General features: G+C 43.5%; 1 protein-coding gene across 2 annotated transcripts in view; it reads left to right on the top strand.

Annotated features, from left to right (window-relative positions):
* Positions 1-26470, top strand: part of PRKCB (protein kinase C beta) — a 328287-nt gene that overhangs the window by 272920 nt on the left and 28897 nt on the right. For both annotated transcript variants that reach the window (XM_040458748.1, XM_040458747.1), the window contains exons 10-14: positions 8885-8976; positions 10817-10879; positions 15947-16085; positions 24866-24946; positions 25234-25341. In XM_040458748.1, the coding sequence (XP_040314682.1) occupies positions 8885-8976; positions 10817-10879; positions 15947-16085; positions 24866-24946; positions 25234-25341 (483 nt within the window). The remainder of the gene's footprint in view (positions 1-8884; positions 8977-10816; positions 10880-15946; positions 16086-24865; positions 24947-25233; positions 25342-26470) is intronic.

Genomic DNA, 26470 nt, shown 5'->3' with positions numbered 1-26470 from the left:
GAGCACATGGACGTGAAATCATGAACTGTGAGATCATGACTGAGCCAAAGTTGGACGCTTAACTGACTGAGCCACGCAGGCGCCCCCAATGTTCAGTCTTTTGAGGGTGCTGAGCATGGCTGCCTGGATTTCTAGGCTATGTGATGCCCCTGGGGCAGAGCCACCAGCAGCCATCCTGTCCGTAGGCTCTGGCAGGGGCCCGAGCCCCAACCCTTTGCTGGCTCACCTCTCCCCTGCTCAGTGAAGGCTCGTGGTGCTCCCCCATGTTTCTGTCTTGGGAATGGACCTGACTTTCCATCCGAGCATCTCCCACGTGTGGTCTTCCAAACACTTGGTTTCGCTTCACCAAAAAATCCATGCTACGGAAAGGGTTACCTGTCATCCCACTTTGCAGGAGAAAGGTTTGAGGACGTAGGATATTGGGGGTAGTTTTCCCCAGACACAGCACGGGCTCCCAGGCCCACTGAATGCAGAGCCAGGCTTTTGCTAGCACATTATGTTGAGTTGCAGCCCACATGGCCTTAACCGTGATGTTACAAACAACAAAACCCAGCAGCTGGCGTTGTGAGCACGTCAGCGTGGGCCGGCTGTGCGCTCCGCACTCTGCAGGTGCTCGCAGTGTATGTTCTGTGCGCCTCTCCTGGTAGACACCGGTACTGTCCCTGCTTTCTCCAGGAGGATGCTGAGATTCAGAGATGTTAAGTAACTCGTGCAGTCTCACACAGTAGGTTAATGGTGACACTGGGATTTGTTCTGCAAGAGTCCAGACCCCCAACCTTGCTATCCTGACCCAGGTTCCTTTGTCTAGTTTCTAAGTCACTTTCGCTCTCATGATTCCATCCAGTTTTCACCAGAACACTATAAGCAAGTGCTGTCCACATTTCGGTGGAAACCAACCCTCAGAGAGGCGAAATGTCTGGTTAGACAGCCAGGTTTCCTAAAGCCCCTTCAGGGGTTCCTTCCGCTATGGAAGAGTCACCTGCTCACCCTACAAGGATACTGCAATGATTGGAAAGGTTTTATGGTGGGAGAGATTTTCAAATGTAGGGAGCACTGCATATATATGAGGCAAACCATCATCGGTTGCTTGTCTCAGGTGAGCAGGAAGGCGACACCCCCTTTTTGGAGAAGGCCCATAGAGGCAGTCATCTGGCTCACACTCACCTTCTGGAATTGCATTGCCCCTGACCCCTTGATTGGTGCTGCGGAGGAGGGGAGGCAGGCTGGGCTGCAGCAGGCAGTATCTCTAAAGCCAGCCTCCCTAGAAGTCAGACCATGCCTGCAGTATACAGAGGCTACTAATGCTTATTGATCCTGTCAGCAAATATTTATTTGTTGAAATAAATGTGTCAGGACCCAGCTGCATCCTTGTGAGGGCTCCATCAGTGGACAAAAGAGATAAAGTCCCCTGTTCCTGCGGAATTTATGTCCAAGGGGGGAGACAGATAACCAACAACAGTGCGACAGAACATTACGGGGGAAGAGATGGAGGGATTGGGTCGGAGGGATGCTATTTTTGATAGGATGATCAAAGAAAAGTCTTTCTGATAAGGGTGACGTTTGAGCAGAGACCAGAGCAAGTGAGGGAACGAGGCATGTGGTTATCTGGAGGCAAAGCGTTCTAGACAAGGAGGAAGAGTGAGTGTAAGAGCCCTAGGCGGGAATATACTCAGCGTGTTTGAGGAGCAGAGAGGAGGCCAGTGTAACCCGAGTGGATTGTCATTTTGTATTTTGTGACCCAGAATTCCTTTATGAATCAGCTACTTTGAAAAAATGACAAATCCAGTCTAACGTGCTGCAAATTTGATGTGTTTTTCTCGCTAGTGACTTAGAATTTTGAAAACGAAAGATCCTTAATAGAATTAAAAAAAAAATCCGAAGGTGGCCAAAATAGATAAAAGGGAAAAAGACACCCACCAATATGCAAAACAACTTTTGTCATTCTTAGAATGATGCAAATTTAAATTTAAAAAACTTATTTGGAAAAGCAAAGTTACATCAGAAGTATATTCTCAAAAAAAATGGATTAAAAAAATCTCTGAAAAATATGCATGGCACAACGTTAACTGAAAATGAAAGGTATTAAATTTTATTTAAGAGATTGTTCTAAACGTGTTAAAACTGCATATGCACACGGAAAAGAATCCAAAAAAGACACAGACAAATGAAAACCTTGATTTGATTTAGGGAGGGGTCCGTGGATAATTATCTTTGTTTTGAATTTATATTATTTCAGAAATGTCTATAACAAAACAATTTGAAAGTGTTGAATGTGCCACAAGATGGCCAAAGTTAATACCCAAGGAGATGTAAAAGCCATCAGAAAGAAGTTGAATTTTTAAAATTGCTCATTAGATGAACTGGGGTTTAGGCAAATTGTTCTAGAAGCACAGAGGGATAAGCATGAGCGCCTCAGCCACATAAGTCTGTGTGTGTGGTTATTGGCTGTGTGACCTCTAGAAAGTCACTTAACAGCTCTGAATATTGGTTTCATCATCTTTCAAGTGAGCGTAATAAGTGAGGATTTGAGACGATGATATACAATGTGCAGAATAAATAATAAATGGAGGCTACCTGCACTAATGGAGTTGAGTTTGAGGGGCGCCTTGCTGCATGGGCACAAAAGGATTATGTTTCCTCCGGTCCTTTTACAGTTTTTCTCAGGGACAATTGTCAGCCTGGCACATTCATGCAATTTCCCAACTGCCAGTGGGCACAGGCAGTTAAGTCTCCTTAGCAAAACATCTATTTTAAATGTTTTCTTTTCAATTGAACATATGCACTTCTTTTTTTTTTTTAAATAGAATTAGATTTTATGAGTCATTGAAGGACAGAAGTTACTTCCTCCCCAAATTTGCTGTCGTGGTCCAGCAAGAACTCAGTTGCAAGGCATGCTGGGATGGGCATCGCCCCAGAATGCACGCGGGGACAGGGAGAGGGGTGAGGATGGTTCTACTTGTAGACCTGGCCCCTGAGGTCATGTCCTTTGAGCACCGAGAACGTCCAAGGGGTCCTGGTAACTCAGGATCGGCTCAGAGTTGGCATGAGTGCCCAGGGGTATGGTTTGATAGAAGGGTGTTGCTGTAGGAACTCTGACAGAGTCTCAGTAGGCAATAGTTGGGTTGCCAGAAACAGAAAACCTTCTCCTCCAAACTATTGCATTAAAAAGAGAGAGAGAGAGAGAGAGAGAGAGAGAGAGAGAGAGAGAGAGAATCTTATTGGAAGGAAACAACCCAAAGGCAAAGATATACTTGAGCCTCATGAAGAACCAGAACTTCAAAGCTTTCTAGAATAGATGTTTGTTTCTTTATCCTTGTTTTCTTTGTTTCTCCCTGATCATGGTAACAGCATAGCCTCTCTAACTCCTTGCAGGTTGCCTATCTGCCGAATTCCCTGATTCACACTCATGGGAAAGAGAATCTGATTGGTTCTAATTCGTACTCTTGGGAAACAGAATCTGATTGGCTCAGCATAGGTCAGAAGTTTTATTCCTGGCCCAGTCCACTGGTAGTTGGCCGCTACCAACTCAGTAGGAACCCTTAAGAAGGGGTTGGATCTATAGGGAAGGGACCACTGGTGCTCCTGTCAAGTGGGAGTCGCCATTTTGAGTGCAAGGAAACTAATGGGTTGGAGCCAGGCGTGACCTACCGCTGGTGGTACAAACACAGCATCGAGTGCCTCCGAGGAGGGGAAGCTGGTGAGAGTTTTGCACGTGTTGGCGCTTTAGGCAACTGAAGCATCTGAGGATCGTGAGTGCAGGAGAGGACTCAGGAACGCAGCCCAGGCATATAATGGTGGCCTTTGCATGTTCATTCAGTAACCAAAGGTCTATAGAAATCCAAGGAAGAGTAGAGATGGTCCTAGCCCTTGAGAGCTTTGCTCTCTGTGTGGAAGGGCAAGGCTTGGAAAGCTGGAAAGAAAGTTAGAGGAGCATCCATTGCTTGATTCTGAGAAGGATTCTAAGGCTATAGAATACAGAGGGGAAAAAGTTGTGCGTGACACATGTCCATGACTACTTGAGGGAGGCACTGAATCTGCAAGGATGTGACATGCATCATCTCTATATCTCTGCAAAACCCTCTGAAGGAGAAGCTATCGTTACCCCTTTAGGAAGGCAGGGAGGGTTTAGTACTGGATGCAAGCCCTCAGAGTGTGCAAGCAGTGTAATTGAGACTTGAACCCAGACTAGTGCATGCTACAGGTACGGCTCTCCACCATGGCACTGCACAGCTTCTCGAGACGAATACTTGCATCTGAGCAATAAAAGGAACGGCTTACGGACAGGATCGATTCACTGGCCAGCTTCGCAACCCATTAAAGATCATTCAATAGGCAAATGCTTACTGAAACTCACTTGAAAGCATGGCGCATGCTCTTGGAGTTGCCCACATTCTGGATCCTCTCTGACTGTGGCATCTTCTTAAAAGTGTCAGGTGTGGCCCCCCCCCCCCCCCAGCAGTCATGTGGGCGTCACATCACATCCCGCTTTCAGCCGCCTTGGGGAAAGAATGACGATTTCTTTGAATTCTCTGCCATGCCCGCCCTCCCCCACCCCGATAAATTCGGCACATGCCTTGCAGTCATTCTTTTAAATCAAACTACCCTTACGCTCCCGCTCCAGATGTGAGACATTCTGTCCAACCATTTTGCATGATGCGGTGTGACAGACAGACATTTAGTTTGATTTCCTCAGTGACTGAACACAAGCGAGAAAGGGGAAGGGAAATTTAAAATTACCTGAAGTTGTTTCATGCTCGGGGGACAAGGGCAGCGTGTTAATGAAGAATAACAACAATAACAATGACAGTTTTGGGGGAAACGCTTTGAAAGTTGAGCAGGCTGTCTAGATTGAAGAGGGAAGGGAGAGCTTGCCTTTCTGCGCTTTTAATTGGAGTCGACAGTGGAACACCCACGTAGAAACGTCCTGTAGCCAGCTGGAGCGAACTGGAGCTCAGAAGAAAGACAGGGGATGGAAATATAAGTCAAGACTCATCAGCCCAGAGAGATGAGGGCTGAAGTCTTAAGCTGTGACAAGTCCTCGCTGGAAACTTGAACAATTCGGGGAGACTCAATACCCAACACCTTTCTGATTTTCACGAGTAGAGTACAGCGAAGAGGTCCTAATGGAGAACCCTGCACGTGACCAGAAGAAAGATCTTTCGAGGCCTTGAAATGATTTCATTGGAAGCGTGGGGAGCAAAGTCAGATCTCAGGGCATTATGTTGGTGGGGGGGATAATTATGTAAGAATCCGAGGCAGTGGGTGAGGACCACTTAGTTAGCTGACGCCCCCAGAGCTCCCTCTTCGTGCCTGTCACGCAATTCCTCTTATCACGTTTTATTTTAGATTCTGGCTCGAGTTGGTTGCATATCTGTTTTCACAAGACTCTGAATTCTCTGAGGGCAAGGCCCATATGCTATTCATCATTGTTTACCCCTTTAACACCTAATACATGACTTGCAAAAATAAATGCTCAAGGAACCGTTCTAAAATTCACCTCCCTGCTCAAGATTGGCTCGAGGTTGCCCCTGGCAGTGTTTTTCAAATCTGGATGTGCCTTACCTTGGAGTGCCAGATGAACTTGGTGGTACATGGACAAATTGCATTTGCTTTAAAAATAAGTCCGTTAAGGGACCGATAGAGCAAAAGCCAGACCAGATACAGCATAGAGTTGATAGACTCCAGATATGCATTTTTGTTTTTTTACAGAGACAATGAATTTCCACTTATGACTTTGGTATGAAGTTGTAAAATTGTTAAATAATGTGTCTAAGTAAAAAAAGTGAAGTAAATTTTAATGGAAAGATCTTTAAAATAAGTAAATTTTAGCAGATGAGGCGGGTAAATGTGGTAAAATCTTGGAGCTCGTGTGGGAGACAACCAAAGTTTGAAGTTGATGGCCTTATGCAATTTATCATAATCTGGTCCCAGCCTTGCCTCACTCCTTCGTCCTTTGTAACTCTATGCACTCCGCTGTCCCCTGAGCAATAATAGCCACAGAATCAGGGGCTTCAAGGGCTAGTTCTGTTTTCCAAAATACACATTAAAATAAACACAAAACTATGAAGGTAAAGCCTTATGCATCCATAGCCCACCTAAAATTATCTCCCTCCACATTTTGGGAAACAGTGCCGTTTAGAAATTTACCTGGTCTCCTCACGCATCTGGGGAATCCTTAACATCAGGCACCATGGATTATTCATAGCAGCCTCCCTGATAGTAAAATCATGCCCGGCCTAGGGCGGGCATCATTAAGTGTTCGTTCAGAAAACAGGGAAGGCAGGACGCCAGCCACACTGTTTCCTATATGAAGCACTGGTGTGCCCAAGGCAGACTCAGTACAGTTCAAAGATGATGGATCTCAGGATTTTCCCGCATACGGTTCATGGCAGAAGCAAACCACAAAACACGGCATTAGCTACAAGCAGAGCTCTCCCTGATGTTGGGATTCTAACTAATGAGTTTGGGGGGCAAGCTGAGTTCTTCCAAAGCTGCAAGCAAGCAAGTGAAATCTCTCCTTTACTTACTTTTCTCTCTGTGGCCAATGCCATCTGCTAGTTTTAAAAATAATTTTTAAAAGCAAGTGTTTTGGTTCCCTTCAACGTGCAGCAAAGACAGATGCTATTTTTAAGGCTTGTTTTCTATCAAAAAAAACCCCCAAAGAACCAGGGGCTGGGTGTCGGCGGTTCTGACTGACTATCTCCACTCTGCCACTACCTTGTGGATGACCTTTTTTTGCAAGCCTCATACGCCTTGGACACTGAGAGACAGAAGTGATAACTCTGCCTCCCTCTCTGCCTCTCAGTAAAGATGCTGAGGGGGTGAAGTAGTGTGAGAAAGTCCCTTGACTTTGCAAAAATAATTGATCAACCTGTACTTTTGCCCTGTGACCTGTCAGCTTCTGTCTTGCTGTGTGGCTGGATCTCTAGGTCCTTTCTCGCCCCTCCTGGACTGGAAGCTCTTAGAAGGGAGGACACACGCACACATCCATACAATGTCTAGTCAGAGTCTTACACGGGTAGCAGCCTGATAAGGTTTGGAACCAATGTGCCTGGGGTTCAAATCCCGGCTCTGCCGCTGAACAGCTGAATCACCGACAATCAGCAAGTTACTTACCCTTTCTGGGCTTGAACTTTAACATCTTTAAAAGGGGAAGCATGGTAATACTGTCCTGTTGGATTGTTTAGAGAGATAAGTGAGACAAAATATGTAAAGACAGTTGGCTAAGTCACATAATAAATGCTCACAAGATGGCAGCTTTATTTTTTTTTAATGTTTTTAATGTTTATTCATTTTTGAGAGAGAGTGTGTGCGAGTGGGGGAGGAGCAGAGAGAGCTGGAGACACAGAACTCAAAGCAGGCTCCAGGCTCTGAGCTGTCAGCACAGAGCCCGACGCAGGGCTCGAACTCTTACACCATGAGATCATGACCTGAGCCAGAGCCAGACGCTCAACCGACTGAGCCACCCAGGTGCCCTGGCAGCTTTATTTTATAATAGTTATCATTCCAGTTATTAGACAGTACACATTGGACAAAGGCATCTATGACTGTTATGTAGAAAATAATCTTCTGTGAGCCATAAGATTTTGTTGATGGTGGCTGAAACATTTGTGATGAGGCCACCATCGTGTTAGAGCACTTCACGTATGTCAGCTTAGTTCTCTGTGGGCTCCTTGTCTCACAGTCCTGCACTCCTTCTAGATATGCCCTCCAAGGCCGCTCAAATTCAAAGAATTCGTTTCCCTCCATAGTCACATGTTAGTTAGTTATCTATTACAATACCTCAATACTTAATGGCTTAAAACCACAATAAACATTTATTATCTCGCCGTTTCTGGGGTCGGAACTCACGAGTGGCTAACTTGGGTGGTTCTAGTTTTGGGGTCTCACATGAAAAGTTGTAGGCAAGTGGTCAGCTGGGATTGCAGTCATCAGAAGGCTTGACTGGGGCTGGAGAGTTTATTCCCAAGGTGGTTCCTTCCCTTGGCTGGGGAGTTGGTGCTGGCCATTGGCAGGAGGCCTTGGTTCTTGGCCAAATGCACCTTCCCATGTGCTGCTTGAGCATTCCCATGACGTGGTGGCCAACTTCCCCAAACAAAATGATCCAAGAGAGAGCAAGATGGAAGCTACAGTATCTTTTGTGACCTAGTCATGGAAGTCATACACTGTAATTTTTACAATATTCTTTTTTTAATGTTTATTTAATTATTTTGAGAGAGAGAGAGAGAGAGAGAGAGAAAGAGAGAGAGAGAGAGAGAGAGAGAGAGAGAGAATCCCAAGCAAGCTTCATGCTGTCAGCACAGAGCCTGATGTGGGGCTTAATCTCACGAGCCGTGAGACCATGACTTGAACCAAAATCAAGAGCCGGACACTTAACCTACTGAGTCACCCAGGTGCCCCCATTTTTTACACTGCTCTACCAATTATGCAAGTCAGTCCTATTCCTTGTGGGAAGAGGCTACACAAGGACGTGAGGACCAGGGGGTGAAAATCACAGGGGGCCATCCTGGAGGCTGGTTACCACAGTTACCTGTTATCTGTAATATGATCCATGAATTTATTTTCCACTCTTCGTTACAATTAGCTTTTATCCTAAATAATAATATCCATTAAGTCACAATATTAATCTGCTAATTACATTTTCTAGTACAAACAAATAGAACTTTGCAGTTACTAATTTAAAAAAAAAAATCATGTGCCCCCTTGGCCCAGTTGCATTCTTCCAGTGGCACAAATACTGCATTTGGGAAATAATGGGCCTGGCAAATAGGGGCTTGTCACAGAGTCCTGGGGGTTTTGATCATAAATCCCAGCTCTTCGCTGCTCTCCATCTGGAACCTGAGAAACACAGGATATTGATGTGCCCTTTGCTCTCCTGTCCCAGGACCGCCTGTACTTTGTGATGGAGTATGTGAACGGGGGTGACCTCATGTACCACATCCAACAAGTTGGCCGGTTTAAGGAGCCTCATGCTGTGTAAGTACAAACTTGTGCTGTGCTTCTTTTCCTGTGGGATCCTTGCACGTTAGTTCCCTTGGATTTTTAGCTGAATAGGGATTGTTAACATCTTGAACCGCTTCATGATAAATGTATGGCCAGGGGAAAAAGGTGTTCTGCTTGATATGGGATCCTTTTCTTTTTTGTTTTCCTGATACCAGCTAAGAACCTAAAGCTTGAGAACCACAGTTCTTTCTTTATCGCCGATGTTTTGCCCCAGACTCCTAAGGGAAAGGCCCCCTAGATGCCTCGGGGGATATCCTTGTAGGTTTTGTTTATTCATTTGTCAGTGTTTGTTGAGAGCTTAGTATGTGCCTGGGCCCAGAGTTTGTAGAAACTTGCTCAAGGTCACAGAGCTGGTGTGAGACAGATCCACGTTCTGACCCAGATTTTTGTCCTACAGCTCTCTCTCTCTCTCTCTCTCTCTCTCTCTCTCTCTCTCTCTCACACACACACACACACACACACACACACACACACACACACTCAGATGCCCTTATTCCCGGGGGATGAGGAATCAAGTTGCATTGTGGCTGTGCCCTGTGGCCCCTGGGTGGGGAGACTGATTCAGGTTTTTGGAACTGTGTTTCCCCTGCTGAGTCCATTCTGTCCCTGTCAGTTCCAAGGCAGCCAGAATCTTCTTTTGAGAACACAGATCTCATCGTGTTCCTCCCCTGCTGTTGGTAAACAGGGACAGCAAGTTGTGGGATGACCAGAGTTAGCCTCTCCTGAGGGGTTTGCTAAAATCTTATTGTCCCTCTGCAAAGCCCCTGAGGGCTCAATCTAGGGCTCTATCTGGTCACTCCCAAGGCTTGCTGGCTCCTGTTCAGTTCAGCTCTGCCCCCTCTCTTCCCACCTGCTGAGGTTGTGAGCACTGTATTCTGGTAGGGTTTGCATTCTTGAGCTTCTAGATCTAGTCATAATTCCCATAGGACCAGGGGGTTGGCTCTTCTTTTGCTTCTAATGCCTAACTGAGCACGGACCCTATGCTCATTATCACAGAAAACAAATTGTCAGAACGCTTAACATAGTTCCCTAAAGCCCTGCCTAACCCTGTGGTATAACTGGACTTTCTGGTTCTCTCAAAATCTCTTTTCTTCTCAGCCTTTGCTAAGTGCTTACTTTAGGGGTACCTGGATGGCTTAGTCTGACTCTTGGTTTCGGGTTCAGGTCATGGTCTCACGGGCTCGTGGCATTGAGAATCTGCTCCGACAGCCTGGAGCCTACTTGGGACTCTCTTTCCCTCTCTTTCTGCTTCTCTCCACCTCACTCTCAAAATAAATAAATAAACTTAAAAAAAAAAAAGAGCTTACACTTTAGACAGATGTCATGCCATTCATTAGTGATATCACTTAAGTTATTTTCTGTCACTAAGCCTCTGTTTCCTCATGTCAGGAAGAGGGAGGTAAAAGTAGGGCCTACCTCACAGAACTGTTATTAGAATTTAATCAGATAATAACCTGAGATGGTGGCAGGTAGACAGTAAGCCTTCAACAGTTTAGCTGTTAGTATTCAGATACTCGATTTGTCGTAGACAGAAATTGTCGTTCTCCATCCAGTCCGTCCTCTCCCAGGGCCTCCTCCCCGCTGAGCAAGTGCTGAACCTCTGATTTGTCCTTAAGGCAGCCTCCCGGCTCTCTAAACTCTGTCCACACATCTACACTCCCAGACGTCGTTTTAGGAGACGTGTGGCTGACCATCCATGGTGAGATGTTAATGCCCTACGCCTGGTTCAATATCGTATGGAATTCTGAGGGCTTGCCAGGCATACGATGTCCTTGAATCTCTCCATCGCTTTTTTTTTTTTTTCTAATTTCAGATTTTACGCTGCAGAAATTGCCATCGGTCTGTTCTTCTTACAGAGCAAGGGCATCATTTACCGGTAAGTGAGCACTGCTACCCTTTCCATCCTTGCGGCTCCCTCAGCTCCTTCCCTCCCTGCCTCTTTCTTTAACTGCTTTTAAAATTAGAATCCATGGTGGGGGAGGAATCCTCCAGTCCTGACTTGGGCATGTGTTCTGCCAGGCAGCATCGCCCACTGCCCTGGCAAAGTTTGGGCAGCTCTCGATGGTGATGGGAAGATCTCTATGGACTCCACCACCAGTGATGGTTCAGAGCCTCAGATGTGAGACCATTCGCTTTAAGAAGGGGAGGCTCACCGGTGGGGGCCTGGCACTTCCTTCTCTTGTCTTTGGACCCCCAATCTGGGGGAGCAAGCCGAGAATCTCAGCTGGCGGGATATGATGGATCCTATTATTATGAAACACTTTTTTTTTTTTTTTTTTTTTGCTATGTAACTACAATTTAAAAATGAATCTCTGAAATGCTTGCCCTGAAAGACAGGATTAAGTTCAGGACTTGGCATTTGCCCGTTTTTGGAGGAGCAAGTGTATGATCATGGCTGTGTGAGTCATACCGTTTTATATTTCACGCACGGCAGACTACTGAGCCTGAGGCTGCTATTGGTCAGTGAGTCCAGTGTGTACAATTCTCCTGATGCCACATGGATGCAAGTGGCATAGGCAGTGCAGGCTTGGGCTGGCTGGTTATGCAAGAGAGGCTGGCAGGGGCACAGGGCTTCCAAAGGGCACTTGGCATGGGCGAGAGTCTATCGAAAAGATCGTGAAGAGCCATGAAACTCCATGTCATTCATTTATTTGACATACACTTATTAAAAGCCTACTATGTGCTGGACACTCTTCTAGATGGTGCGGATGCAGCAGGGAAGGAAACAGGCAAAACCGCCTGCCTTTGTAGAGCTTCTGTCGTAGTGGTTGGAGACAGATCCATAAATCCCAGAGATACGGTGTGTCAGGTTGCGATAAGTGCTGTAGAGAAAAGTCAAGCAGGGTGGGGGCTGGTGTGTGCCACGTGGTGAGCAGGGTGCCTGTCATTCTGTGGAGAGCATGGGATCGGGCTCTGGAGGGTTAGGGTGACCTGAATGTCCTGGGCATCGCGGTGCAATTGAAAGACATAGGACCAAAAAGGTATAAAGAGATGAACCTTGGTGGGCTCAAGGCAGATGGTGGAGGGGAGGCTGTGGGCACTGGTGGAATGAAGGGATGGAAAGTGTGTATCTTGCCAGAAGCCTGCAGAGTCCAGGGGCTTTGTTGTTTTTTCGTTTTGTTTTTTTTTTTTTACTCCTTGAAGTCATGAAATGAAGCTAGCGGAGAAGGACAATCATCCTGAGTACATAGAATCCCTGCTCTCCATAGTTATTCCTGATAGTGGAAGAATGAAGGTCAGGAAAAGGAGTGGTTTCACCCGGCACATGGGTGAGCTCAGTGAAGAAATAGGAAGAGAGAGAAAAATAAGAATTTAAACCGTAAATCGTGTGCTCATTCTGGCCATGCTTGCCCTCAATGAAACTGTGTCACCACGTGTGCAAGAGATGGCACCTATGAAGCCCCCGATTCCATTTGACTGCCATAGTGGGAGTGTCCTGTGCCAAACAGAACTCTGGTGTTAAAAGGAACACGTTATCCACCCCGTGGCATGACCTGCTAATTCAAGCCAGTGACTTCAGCAGGTGCTTAACTAAAGAAAGGGGGATTGTGGGTAATCGTTGGCTCTACATGATTTTCACCTTATGTGCTGACATTAGAACCTAACTCTTGTGAGGGATGGGTCTTGACTAGAATAGAACTGGCCGCTCAGGATTGCTGAGTAGATTAAATGTGGGACTGCAACTTTATTGGAAGAAAATCCCGTTCCAGGGGAGGGAGAGGAAGTAGAGTTTCCTGTCAGTTGGGTTGAGATCCAGGGCTAGGTTTCCAATCTAGTAGGGACCTGGCTTGGGGTCTGGCATCCAGGACCTTTGCCATTCAGGTCATAAAATACAAAGATTAAATTTCAGGTGCTGAGACTTCAGCTAACTCTCAAAGCTATCTCTCCTAACTACACATTCTCCCATTCTTCTTCAACTAGTCCTATTTTTTAGGGGACATTTGTCACTCTTTTAAGGAATTCAGCATCTGAATCTCTTTCATTTGTGTGTAGGAACAGAGTCTAGCTCCTACTCTACAGAGAGAAAATGACATACTTTTACAGTCTTCCTGCAGCAAGGGCAGACACATAACCTAGGCTTTGACACTTGTCACACTCATACAACACTGTGAATCAGAAAGTAGTGACCAAGAAAGGCAGAGACTGTAGAATTGAGAGTGGCCATAGTAATCAGCCACATCTAGTTTCCAGAGGCATGAGGGGAACTAGTTCTCAGCAACAGCACCCAGAGTCCAGCATTAGGCCTCATGGAACAAGACGTCTGTGGTGGCATCTGTGACATCGTCACTGGACTAGCTCTGCATTGCAGTTCAGCATTATTCCTGGCTGCCTTGCCTCCACATCTGGTTGTCTAGCCTCCTTGGAGATTCTGTGAACTCCCAGTACCTTTTAAACAATTCCTTCTAGGTTGAAATGGTCAGAGTTGGGTTTTTTGTTTTGTTTTTTGTGGGGTTTTTTTGTTTGTTTGTTTGGGGGGGGGTTGCTCATAGTCAAGAACCTTGATTGAGACAGATTGAGACCTTGATTGATAATCAAATGAAAACTAAAAAAATCACACAACAGAGGATGTGTGGTTTTATAACTTCATTGAAACTACCTTCATGTGGTAAAAGTCTTTTTCCCTCTTTCATTTAGCTCTACAGTTAATTGGACAATCCTTATATAAAGAGGATGAGGAATTATGTTAGACTTGCCCTCTCTGAGGACCATGGCTGGAGATGTTGGATGGAGGGGAGACAAAGATCCTTCCAAGCTTAGAGTCTTATTTATGGATCACCATCCCTGGAATGTGTGATGATTTTGCCATTGGTGGATTTCTGAAAATGTAAACAACTGCTCCAGCCTCCTTTTGAAACAGAAGGATTGTTGCATTGAACAAAAGAATGCAGTAGACTATCAAAATGCTACTCTGTGACAATGAATATGACTGGAGTGTCCCCTAGCTGCACAACCTGTTGGCCCTTGGCACCTGAGGGTGGCCCACTCCTTTGCTAGAACACATGAAGATGTTATCACTTCCCTAGTTGCCCCAGCTGCCTGTTTTGGGGCAGGTGGTCAAGCTGAGGGGAATGTCATGGGTCTCTGTTAATCAGGTCACGTGTAGACTTGGCATGTTGCTGCAAAATCCAGTTTTACAAATTCTAAGCTGACATTCAGAGACCACTGTGGCTTGTAGATGAGTATGAAACCTGGATATGGGTGGTACCATGGACAGTACCAAAGATCATGGAACAGGTGGTGCCAAGTGGGCACCACCCCCATAGACCTCACAGACACAGATAGGAGATGCCGATGTATTTGTTTTTTTCTGATTGTATTCTTTTAGTCTAAAGTGATGACAGCAACTCAATTCAAACTAACTTGTTTAAAAGAGACATTTGTTGGCCGACATAACTGAAAAGCCCAAGGGGCAGATCTGACTTTACACATGGATGGATCCAGGGCTCAAATGACGTTATGAGTGTTCACTGTATCACCTTTCCTCTAGACTCCTCTTTATCTATACTAGCTTTCTTCTCTTTCTGGTGACCCCTGGGACTTCTAGACTTACATTCTACCAGCTGTAAATCCCAGAGTAAAAAGAGCTCATTTCTTTTTTGACGATACCAGCCAAAGTGCCAGGGTCTGATGCTCAATGTCTTTGACTAGCTCATACTGGATCACATAGCCATTCCTGAAGCTATCACTGTGACCAGCACGGTGGGGTGTTTCATATGGCCAGAACAGGCCCACATAACCACTCCTGGAGCCAGGAGCTAGGATCAGCACCACCACCTTCTATGGCATGAGAATCAGGGAAGGGTGATCCTTCGAAGGAATATTGGGGTGATCTTGTCATAAGATGCTAAAATAGGTAGGGACCACAGATGTCCACCACCCAATGAAGATGACTTAAGGTAGAGATCTGAATTGTATAGTAGACCCTCTTATCTCTCAGGAAAGTGGTCTCTATTGAGATCAAGGAAGACTTGCCCACAGATCATGACTCCTCATTGGTACTGAAATGCCAAGTGTTGACATTGGAGTAGATGTTTAGGGAAGAGGAAAGTGTGATGATATTGGAATAATGCAATATGCTGGGACTGTGCAAGCATTTACCAAAATAACCAAGCTCTCCTCATCAACACAGATGAAATTAAAGAATGAGAGTATAGCAAATGTCCTTTAGGTTAAAGCTCAAATGTTACCTCCATGGAGGTGATATATCCTGACATCCTGCTTAGAGAAACCTTCCCCAGTTACTAACTCATCGTGCTCTTCATTTTCTTCACACCACCCATCAAAATCTGTAATGATCATGCTTATAGATGTGAACACTTGTTAATTGTCTTTTCCCCTATATTGGAATTTAATCTGAACAAGGACAAGATGTTTATCTCGTTCATAGTAGCTCCAAGCATAGTGCCTGTCACACAGTAGGTGTGCAACATATTTTTTTAATTGAAAGAATCAACTGGAACTCTTGGGGTCATGTGCTAGGAATCTGCCTAGGAGAGCTTAGAGCACTTGAACTTAAATCAGATTGTCCCCATCAGTTTTTTTTTCTCCATGATCTTCAGAGTTATTTTCAAAAATAATAATTTTGTGAAAAATATATCTTACTATGAAATATAAGGGGCCCTTAAATTACAAAGATTAGCTCTATGGATGCTCTGCTCTTTATTTAGCTTCCTGTGGATCTCTCTCTTCTCAGAGCTGCTGTCTCATTGTGTCCTTGTGAGATGCTTGGCACAGTTGGATCTGTAGGAAAAGAAAAACACACAAGTGTGTAGACCTGTCTTTATCTGCCAGATTGGAAGCTACCGGGGGGCAAGGACTGGTTTATATCCATTTCTGTGCTTCCCCAACACTAAGCATGGTGTTTTGCACATCATGAGTTGCTGTTGGTTGATTTGAAATAAATAGCATCGGTTAAATCCTTAAATTCTTATGTCTGCTGCAGTGACCTCAAACTTGACAATGTGATGCTGGATTCAGAGGGCCACATCAAGATTGCTGATTTTGGCATGTGTAAGGAAAACATCTGGGATGGGGTGACCACCAAGACATTCTGTGGCACTCCAGACTACATCGCCCCTGAGGTGAGAGCTGGTGGGACCCCTAATGTGTCCACATTGCGTTGATGTCTCCTCTCTTCCCTGGATGGCCATGTCAGGACTGGGAAAGGTCCAGGGGGGTACCTGGCAAGCAAACCTCAGGCTGGTCCTTCTCCTGTACTCTAAATCATTCCTTTGCTATCACACATGCAAATTAACTTAGCACACATCCAGAAGCTCAGGCCCAAAATACATCAAGGTTTGGGGGAAAATTTAAATAAAACTCAAAAAGAACCATCCACCGCACATCAGTAAAATTCTTCAAGCTGCGATGGCTCATGGCCATATGATACTGCCTAATTATGACATTGAAACATTTGTTAAGAGGGGGGAAAGAGAGAGAGACAGACAGAAAGGGCTTTCCTGGGCTGACATATGACACAGGATCTGTGTACTGATACTAAACCCTGAAAGACTCAGAATTTTCCTTTCCGTGAGTAAGATATAAATGAAAGGGAAAAGATTTAATTCTAGTGCCTCCCCCTCCCTTCCCAAAGGAAACGGTCAGTTGCAGAATGGATTTCCCCAACATGGCATGGTACAGAATTTGTGCCAGATGATAGCCTTCCTTTTTCTCTGAATTGGTGCTCAGAGAAGTGGCATTTTGCAATCTGTTACTAGATTTTTAAGGAAAGGAACTGAGGATGTGGCACAGAGTCTTGGAAATGGGAATTCTAGAATTCCTTTCTTGACTGTCACTTATATGGAACAATGATGATGGAGGGCCCCATGTAATTAAATAATCTGGCACACAATTTAAAACCTGCATACTCTTACCAAAGCAGCTCCTCCTCTAGGAACTTAGCTTACAATACACACACGTACATGCACAGCTGATAGGATACATGTTCAAAGTCCTTTCTTCATTACAGTGCTATTTTTAAATAATGAAAAATAGGAAACAACCTCAATGACTATCAACAAAGGAATGGTTAGCTAAAATATGTTACATTCACATTAAGAAATATCATACAGCTCTTATAAAGATCAGAACACATCTATATGTACTAACTTGAGCAATGTCTATCAAGGAATGAGCAATAGACTGAATTATTTATAGTATGGAATACCACATCAATTCAATTCAAAAGAGTGAGTTAGGGGTGCCTGGGTGTGTCATTCAGTCATGGTTGGTGGGTTCAGGCCCTGCATCAGGCTCTGTGCTGACAGCTCAGAGCCTGGAGTCTGCTTCAGATTCTGTGTCTCTGTTTCTCTCTGCCCCTCCCCACTTACTCTCTCTCTCTCTCTCTCTCTCTCTCTCTCTCTCTCTAAAATAAATAAACATAAAAAAAAATTTTAAAGAGTGAGATATATATGTAGATATGGAAAGATCTTTGAGACATATTGTTAAGAGAAAAAAATCAAGGTACAGTGAACAACTATATGCCAACAAGCTGGACAACCTAGAAGAAATGGAAACATTTTTAGAAACATGCAACTTACCAAGACTGATCAGGAAGAAATAGAAAATCTGAATAGATCAATTACTAGTGAGGAGATTGAGTTTGTAATAAAAAATCTCCCAATAAAGCAAAGGACTAGATGGCTTCATTAGTGAATTTTACCAAGGACTAGATGGCTTCACTAGTGAATATTGCCAAGCATTTGAGAAGAATTAACATCTGTCTATCTTAAATTTTTCTGAAAAATCAAAGAGGAGGGAATACTCACAAGTTATTTTAGAAGGTCAGCATTATTCTAATACCAATAACAGAAAAGGACACTACTAGAAAAGAAAACTACAGGCCAATATCCCTGATGAATATAGATATAAAAACTCCCAGTAAAATACTAGCAGACTGAATTCAGGAGCACATTAAAAAGATCATTCACCACGATCAAGTGGGATATATCCCTGGGATGCAATGATGACTCAGCATGTGCAAATCAATCATTGTAATACATCACATTAATAAAAGAAAAGAATCATATCTTCAATAGGTGCAGAAAAAGCAGGGATAAGACAAAAGTGTCCATTCTCACTACTCTTATGCAACATAGTACTAGAAGTCCTAGCTAGAGCAATTGGGAAAGAAAAAGAAACATCAGAATTGAAAAAGAAGCAGTAAAAATGGTCTCTATTTGCATGTGACATGATTTTATATGTAGAAGATCCTAAAGACTCAACCAAAACTGTTAGATAGAATCAATGAATTTAGTAAAGTTACAAGATACAAAATTAGTATACAAAACCAGTAGCATTTCTATACACTAACGATGATTTTTCTGAAAATGAAATAAAGAAATGGATCTCATTTGCAAAAGCATCAGCAACAATAAAATACTTAGAAGTAAATTTAACTAAGGAGGTGAAATATTTCTACTCTGAAACCTACAAGACATTGCTGAAAGAAATTGTAGAAGGTACAAATAAATGGAAAGACATCCCATGTTCATGGATAGAAGAATTAATATCATTAAAATGTCAGTACTACCAAAAGCTATCAATCGACTCAATATAATCTCTATCAAGATTTCAACTTCATTTTTTACAGAAGTACAAAAAACACTCCCCAAATTTATGAGGAAGCATAAAAGGCTCCAAATAGCTAAAGAAATGAGAAAGAACAAAGCAGGAGGCATTACACTTCCTGATTTCAAGCTATACTATAAAGCTACAGTCATCAAAACAATATGGTACTGGCACAAAAACAGATAAATAGGATGGAACAGAAATGAGAGCCCAGAACAAAACGTAAGCATATGTAATCAACTAATGTTTAAAAAAGAAGCCAAGAGTACTCAATGCAGAGCACAGTTTCTTTAACAAATGATGCTGAGATAACTGGATATTCATATGTAAAAGAATGAGGAGTGCCTGGGTGGCTTAGTAGGTTAAGCATCTGACTTCAGCTCAGGTCATGATCTCACAGTCCATGAGTTCGAGCCCCATCTCAGGCTCTGTGCTAACAACTTGGAGCCTGGAGCCTGCTTTAGATTCATTCTTTCTCTCTCTCTCTCTCTCTCTCTCTCTCTCTCTCTCTCACCCCCTCTCAAAAAAAAAAAATTAAAAAAAAAAAGAATGAGACTGGACCCATATCTTACACAACTCACAGAAATTAACTCAGAAAGGATTAATAAATGTAAGACCTGAAACCATGAAACTCCTAGAAGAAAACATAGGAGCAAAGCTCCTCAACATGGGTCTCGTTAATGATGTTTTTTGGATATGAAACCTAAAGCACAAGCAACAAATCAAAACAAGTGTGATCATATCAAACTAAAAAGCTTCTGCACAGCAAAAGAAACCACAACAAAGTGAGAAGAGAACCTAGGGAATGGGAAAAAATATTTGCAAACCACATATCTGATAAGGGGTTAATATCCAAAATATATAAAGAACTCCTACAACTCAATAGCAGAAACAAAACAAAACAAATAACCCAATTAAAAAGTGGGCAAAGGACCCAAATAGGCCAACAGGTACATGAAAAGATACTCAACATCACTAGAGAAATGCAAATTAAAACCACAATGAGAATGTCTCCTCACACCTGTTAGAATGGCCATCATCAAAAAGACACGAGAGAACTGGTGAGGGCATGGAAGAAAGGGAACCCTGTGCACTATTGGTGGGAATGTAAATTGGTGCAGCCACTATGGAAAACATTGTGGAGGATCTTCAAAAAATTAAAAATAGAACTACCATATGACCTAGCAATTCCACTTCTGGGAATATATCCGGGGGGGGGGGGGACACACTAACTCAAAAAGGCATCTACACTCACATGTTTATAGCAGCATTATTTACAGGACATGGAAACAACTTAAGTGTCCCCCCGTGGATGAATGGATAGAGAAGGTGTGGTATATATATGCAATGGATATTATTCAGCGGTAGGAAACAAGGAAATCCTACCATTTGCAACAACAGATGCACCTTGAAGGCATTATGCTAAGTGAAATAAGTCAGACAGAGAAAGGCAAATACTGTATGATCTCACTTACATGTAGAATTTTTAAAAACAAAACCAAACTCAGAAAATGAGATCAGACTTGTGGTTACCAGAGGTGAAAGATGGGGAGGGAGATTATGGGAAGGTGGTCAAAAGATACAAACTTCTAGTCATAAGATTACTGAGGATGTACAAACAATGACCATAGCAAACACTGCTGTGTTATGTAGGAAAGTTAAGAGAATAAATACCAAAATTCTCATCACAAGGGAGAAAACTTTTTTCCTTTTTTTTCTTTCATTTCTTTTTATTGTGTCTATATGAGAAGGTGGATGTTAGCTGAACTTATTTTAATCATTTCACAGCATATGTAAATCAAACCATCATGCTGTATGCCTTAAACTTACACAGTGATGTGCGCCAATTATTCTCAATAAAATTGGGGGGGCGGGAATCAAGGTACAGAATGTTAAATACAATATGATACCATGTATGGAAAACAAGAACAATACACAGAACACTGCTATATGCTTCTTATGAGTATGTCGAAATTCATGTAAAAGCATAGAAAATCTGGAAGGTTACAGACTGATTTCAAAACATTGGTTACCTCTGAGGTTAAGGGCACAGTGACGAGTAATTTAGCTCAATCTGTATACTGTTTACATTTTTCACAAGGTAAATATGTTTGTGTGTTACTTGAATAATTATTTGAAAGATTACTTGAAAAGTAATCTTTTAAATTAATGCTTTTGTAGATTTCCTCTTCTATTAAAAGTAGAGCATTCCTGTGAAACGTTTTCTAAGCCAAAATGGCTTGAAGTGAAGAAGTATTTTTATAAATTTTTTTTCAATGTTTATTTATTTTTGAGACAGAGAGAGACAGAGCATGAACGGGGGAGGGTCAGAGAGAGAGGGAGACACAGAATCTGAAACAGGCTCCAGGCTCTGAGCTGTCAGCACAGAGCCCAACGCGGGGCTCAAACTCACAGACCGCGAGATCGTGACCTGAGCCGAAGTCGGCCGCCCAACTGACTGAGCCACCCAGGCGCCCCTGAAGAAGTATTTTTATAGCATAGCAATTTTATATGGAGACATTTTTTTAATGTTCTGAGCCCCAAAAATAACTTCTCTTTGCCTCTTCTGATGCATTAACACACATCTGGCTAGTGGGTACATAAAATTAATTGAGATCAAGGGACACCTGGGTGGCTCAGTCAGTTGTGCATCCAACTTTGGCTGAGGTCATGATCTCACAGTTCCTGAGTTCGAGCCCCACATCGGGCTCCGTGCTAACAGCTCAGAGCCTAGAGCCTGCTTCCGATTCTGTCTCCCTTTCTCTCTGCCGCCCCCTGCTTGTGCTCTCTTTCTTTCAAAAATAAATAAGGATTTTAAGAAAAATAAATCGAGATCGAGCACAGATGCTCACACGATTCAAAGCTATGACTGCTTGATGCTGAATGTCATTCCTGGGGAGAAGCGTGGCAGTACCACTCTCGCTGCCTCTGTAATGGCTCCATGAAAACCAAATGCTGAACTCTATTTTTGCTTTTTCCCTTTAGCATAAAAGCAAAAGTCCTGTTCATATTTCTTTAGACTAATGAAAGCAGGAAGTATTGTAGGTCTCTCGTAGAAGCAAAGTGGCATAACAAGCTTTCAAAACGCAGGGGACACCTGTATTAGAATCCAGTGGTGTTTTCCCCATGTGCCATACCTTGGTTCATCATCATTTCGTTAAATAGAGCATCAGACAAGTCCTTGATCTGCCGTGAGTTCAGTAATCTCTGGCTCGAAGCTTGCTGCACTTCAAGGTCCCCGGGTAGCTCTTAAAATGTAGGCTGGTCAGGTGTTACCCTCAACTGAATCAGAATCTCTGAAGGAAGGACCCACATAACTGTGATTTTCCAGAGTTCCCGGGTGGTTGTGATACCTGAGATGCCTGGAGTTGTGTTCCCGGGGAAGCCCTTGCTCCCTCCTCCAACCCACTGATGGGAGGAATAAGCTAGGGGTCAGGCTTTCGCCCTGGCTTTGCCATTAACTAATAGCCACATCACCTCTGGCAACTTCTTTCACCTCCCAGGCTGTTTTCCTTTGTGAAAGGATTAACTTGTTAGGTTGTCATGAGGATCAAATAAGACATGAAGTACTTTAAAAGTGTGAAAACACTTTCAGTAAGTGTTCTCACGGAAAGCTTTCCCTCCGGTCTCTTGCTGCTTAATTCTCCTCAGAGGGCATTTCTGATTTTAGGGTAGAAGATTTTAGGTAGAAGATGGAATTCAATAAGCAGACATTCATTTTAGAGCCAAGTTTGCTCAGACACATTCATTGAGTAAAACAATGACTGAATGAGAAAACCTTCTACTTACAGCTAACATTTGGAGGACATAATGTGCGAGAGGAATGTATCTCCCTCTCTTCCTCGCAAAACCCCGTGATCTAGATGTTATAAAATTCCTTTTGTAAGTGAGGAAACTGAGACATCAAGAAGTTGAGTAACCTCCCCCACGGTCACACAACTCGGAAGTAGCAGTCGGGACCGACCCTGAACCTTTGCTGTATCACCTTTTCAACCTTTTGATACAGTTAGTTTTACACCCCTATATATTGAAAGGTGGATGGTCACACAGCTGTTCCAGACTTGGCCATGCTCGAACAATTTGGTGATAAGTATCAGAAATCTTAAAACAATATGTTATCAGTGCAGAAGGCATGAACAGACATTTCTCTAAAGAAGACATCCAGATGTTCAACAGACACATGAAAAGATGCTCATCATCACTTATCATCAGGGAAATGCAAATCAAAACAATGAGATCACCTCTCACCTGTCAGAATGGCTAAAATCAAAAACACAAGAAACAACAAGTGTTGGCGAGAATGTGGAGAAAGCGGAACTCTCCTGCACTGTTGGTGGGAATGCAAACTGGTACAGCCACTGAAATAATTTGGAGGTTTCTCAAAAAAATTAAAAATAGATCTATCGTATGATGCAGTGATTGCACTACTGGGAATTTACCCCCAAAATACAAAACACGAATTCAAAGGGACACATGCACCTCTGTGTTTATTATTTACAATAGCCAGACTAAGGAAGCAGCCCAAGTGTCCATCGATAGGTGAATGAATAAAGAAGCTGTGGAATGAATATACATGATTATATATGTGTGGAATATTACTCAACCATAAAAAAGTGAAACCTTACTATTTGCAACAACATGGATGGATCCAGAGGATATAATGCTAAGTGAAATAAGTCAGTCAGAGAAAGACAAATACCACACAATCCCACTCATATGTGGAATTTAAGAAACAAAACAAATGAACAAAGGGAGAAAGAGAGAAAGAAAGAGAGACAAATCAACAGACTCTTAACTATATAGAACTCACTGATGGTTACCAGACACAAGGTGGGTAGGAGGGTATGGGGGAAATAGGTGAAGGGGATTAAGATGAAAATAAAATAAATAAAATAATTTTTAAAAACCATACATCCCATTTGATCCACCAATTCTGTTTCTAGGAATTTATCTTAAGGAAATAATTGGACGAATGTCCAACTATCCAGTTGCAAGGATCTATATTGTAGTATCAGAAGAAACCTGATCTTGGGAATAGACAACATAAATTTTGGTATAGCCATCCAGGGGAATGCTGTGCAGAGATAAAAACTGATTACATCGATGTGCAACTATTGCGTGGAACTTTTAAGTGAATAAAATACTTCATTAAAATTCCACATATTAAAGTGTGTGTGTGTGTGTGTGTGTGTGTGTGTGTGTAAAACTCATACATATACACTGAATTTACTATGTATTGATAGAAAAGAATCTAGGAAGAAATAGACCACAGACCTATCATAATTTTTCTCTTGATAAATGATTATGGGTGATACTAATTGTATTCTCTTAGCTTGTCTATATTTTTATTATTTATTTATTTGCTTATCTATATTTTAAAATAAATAGTATAATAATAAGAATGCTATTACAGCTTTGTAACTTACAAATTTTTAGTTGTGGTAAAAAAATACAAAATTCACCATCTTAACCATTTCTAAGGCACAGTTCAGTAGTAGCAGTAGACAAGCTGAGAGAATATAATAATTAGAATCACCCATAATCATTTATCAAGAGAAAAATTATGATAGCTCTTTGGTCTGTTTCTTCCTAGACTCTTTTCTAGGAGTACAGTTCAGCATTCAGTTAAGTGTATTTCTGTTGTTGTATAAATGTGATTACTTTTGTAATGAGAAGCAAACACTGTTTTCCTTCTTAAAAATGCCATTCACTGTATTAAAACGAAAAAAGTAACACACTGGGGGCTCCTGGAGGGGCTCACTCAGTTAAGGGTCTGACTCTTGATTTCGGCTCAGGTCATGATCTCACGGTTGGTGAGATCGATCCTAGCATCGGGCTTTGCGCTGACAGCTCAGAGCCTGCTTGGGATTCTGTCTCTCCCTCTCTCTCTCTCTGCCCCTCCCCTGCTAGCTCACTCTCTTTTGCTCTCTCTCTCAAAAAAATAAAATTAATACACTGTACTAAGAGCTTTTAAAAGGCAATGTTGACAGCCACAGATGTTTTCCCCCACCTGCAGGTACTCTTGTAAATGGCATCTATCCGTCTTCCTAAGGTAAAGAAATGGCTTGAGTGGGCACTAGGCTCCTTAGTCACTCTTTTAGTGGCTCATATTTGGGACTGTAACAGCCAATTGAATCCTTCGCAGTAGGCAGATGACAGGCAAACGGAGAGCTCTCCTTCCACCTCCCAGCCCCAAGATGCTCCACTCTTACATTAAAGAAGTGAGTGTTCAGTCTCCAGCCATGGATGGCTACCTGCCCACCTCCCTGATGGAATGCCTTCTCTTTTCCAGATAATTGCTTATCAGCCCTATGGGAAGTCCGTGGATTGGTGGGCATTTGGAGTCCTGCTGTATGAAATGTTAGCTGGCCAGGTAATTGAATTTTAACTGATTGGTAAGAAAAGTCCTCCCCCAACCCCATCTGCATGGTTTCTCTAGACAAAGGTATCCCTTCGGCACCAGCTCATAGATTGGAAACGCTGTGACTTCCTTGGCCTTAGGGTTAGCTTACTCTTTTGACTGTTTTTCTTTGTCTTCTCCCTTGAAGCCCCTGAGTATGGCCTCGCTGTGGACCCCAGGGGAAAGGGCCCAATGGTTTGGGGCAGTTGGGGAGGGGCAGGCAGGAACCCTTTCTTCCCACACTATCCTCTGCCCCGCAGGCACCCTTTGAAGGGGAGGATGAGGATGAGCTCTTCCAGTCCATCATGGAACACAACGTGGCTTACCCAAAGTCCATGTCCAAGGAAGCTGTGGCCATCTGCAAAGGGGTGAGTGAGCCCCTGAAAGCTTGTGGTCAGGACCCCGCGCAAGGACAACTCACCCAGGGAGAGAGGGGGAATGGAGACTGAGCTCTATCTTTCTCCCCACTTGCTGGCCTGTGAGTCTGGCTTGGACCTCCCGGAGCAAAGGGAGCTTTTTTCCAATCTGCATAAAAGTACCAGAGAGGTCTGCCTGCAACAGTATCTTGCTGCTGGCTGGGCTCCAGGCTCTAGCCCGGCACAGGGGAATGCATATTGAATGAATGAGATAGGAAACACAGAGTCTTTGCCAAAGAGCTGGGACCCATGGGAAGGTGAGCAAGAGGTCTGCAGCACCGATCTGTCAGCCTCGCCCTGCTCTGCTCTATATGTGTGTGTGGTTAATACTAACAGCGTGTAACTTTTGTCTTAAGAAAATACCATGCAGTGTTGAGTTTAAGGGATTCTCTGGATAAGCTGACCCAAATTTTGTGTCTTCAAAACCCCTGGTCTCCCCTCGCCCAACCCACGAAGGGCTGAAAAGCATACGTACACTATATCCTGCAGTGTATGCAGATTGCACCTGTGAAGAAGGCAGGGCACATGGGTGCTGGTGAAGATTGCTTTGCTATGCATCTGGCATTAAGCCAGATGTGCTTGACCTCGGTGAGTCCCTGCAGATCCTTGGTCCTCGCCTTTGGTGCCATCCGGATGATCTGCAGGGCTTTTTCAGATTGTACATAACCTCAGTCTCACCCAGAGATTGTCTGGACATCTGTAAAAGTCTGCATAAGTCCCCAAGTGGTTTGAGAACCACTGCTTTTAAACCTATTACCCAAATGTGGGAACATTTCAGCTCTGATGGAAGTGTGAAAACGCTGTGAGGGCCGCAGAGAATATGGCTCGTGGATCCTGCCTTTATGAAGTATTCACTCTCCCACCAGGTGGAGGTACAGGTGCATTTTCAAGGTTAGGGCATGACCATGCCTTCCCAGTGGATTCCCACCTGTGTGTCTGAATAAACCAGGGCTGCCGGTCTTAGATCCTTGGGGTGTTTGCTGGTTTCCCACGGCTTGATCCAGCCCCGTGCTTCCAGGCCCCAGTCAGATGGCTGGTGCTCTGCGTGGATGCAGAAAAGCTGGAAAACGCAGGCACTTTG

Source organism: Herpailurus yagouaroundi, unplaced genomic scaffold, assembly GCF_014898765.1.
Source record: "Herpailurus yagouaroundi ecotype Mexico unplaced genomic scaffold, PumYag 222, whole genome shotgun sequence".
Taxonomy (NCBI): Eukaryota; Metazoa; Chordata; class Mammalia; order Carnivora; family Felidae; genus Herpailurus; species Herpailurus yagouaroundi.
This window is presented reverse-complemented; position numbering and strand designations above follow the sequence as displayed.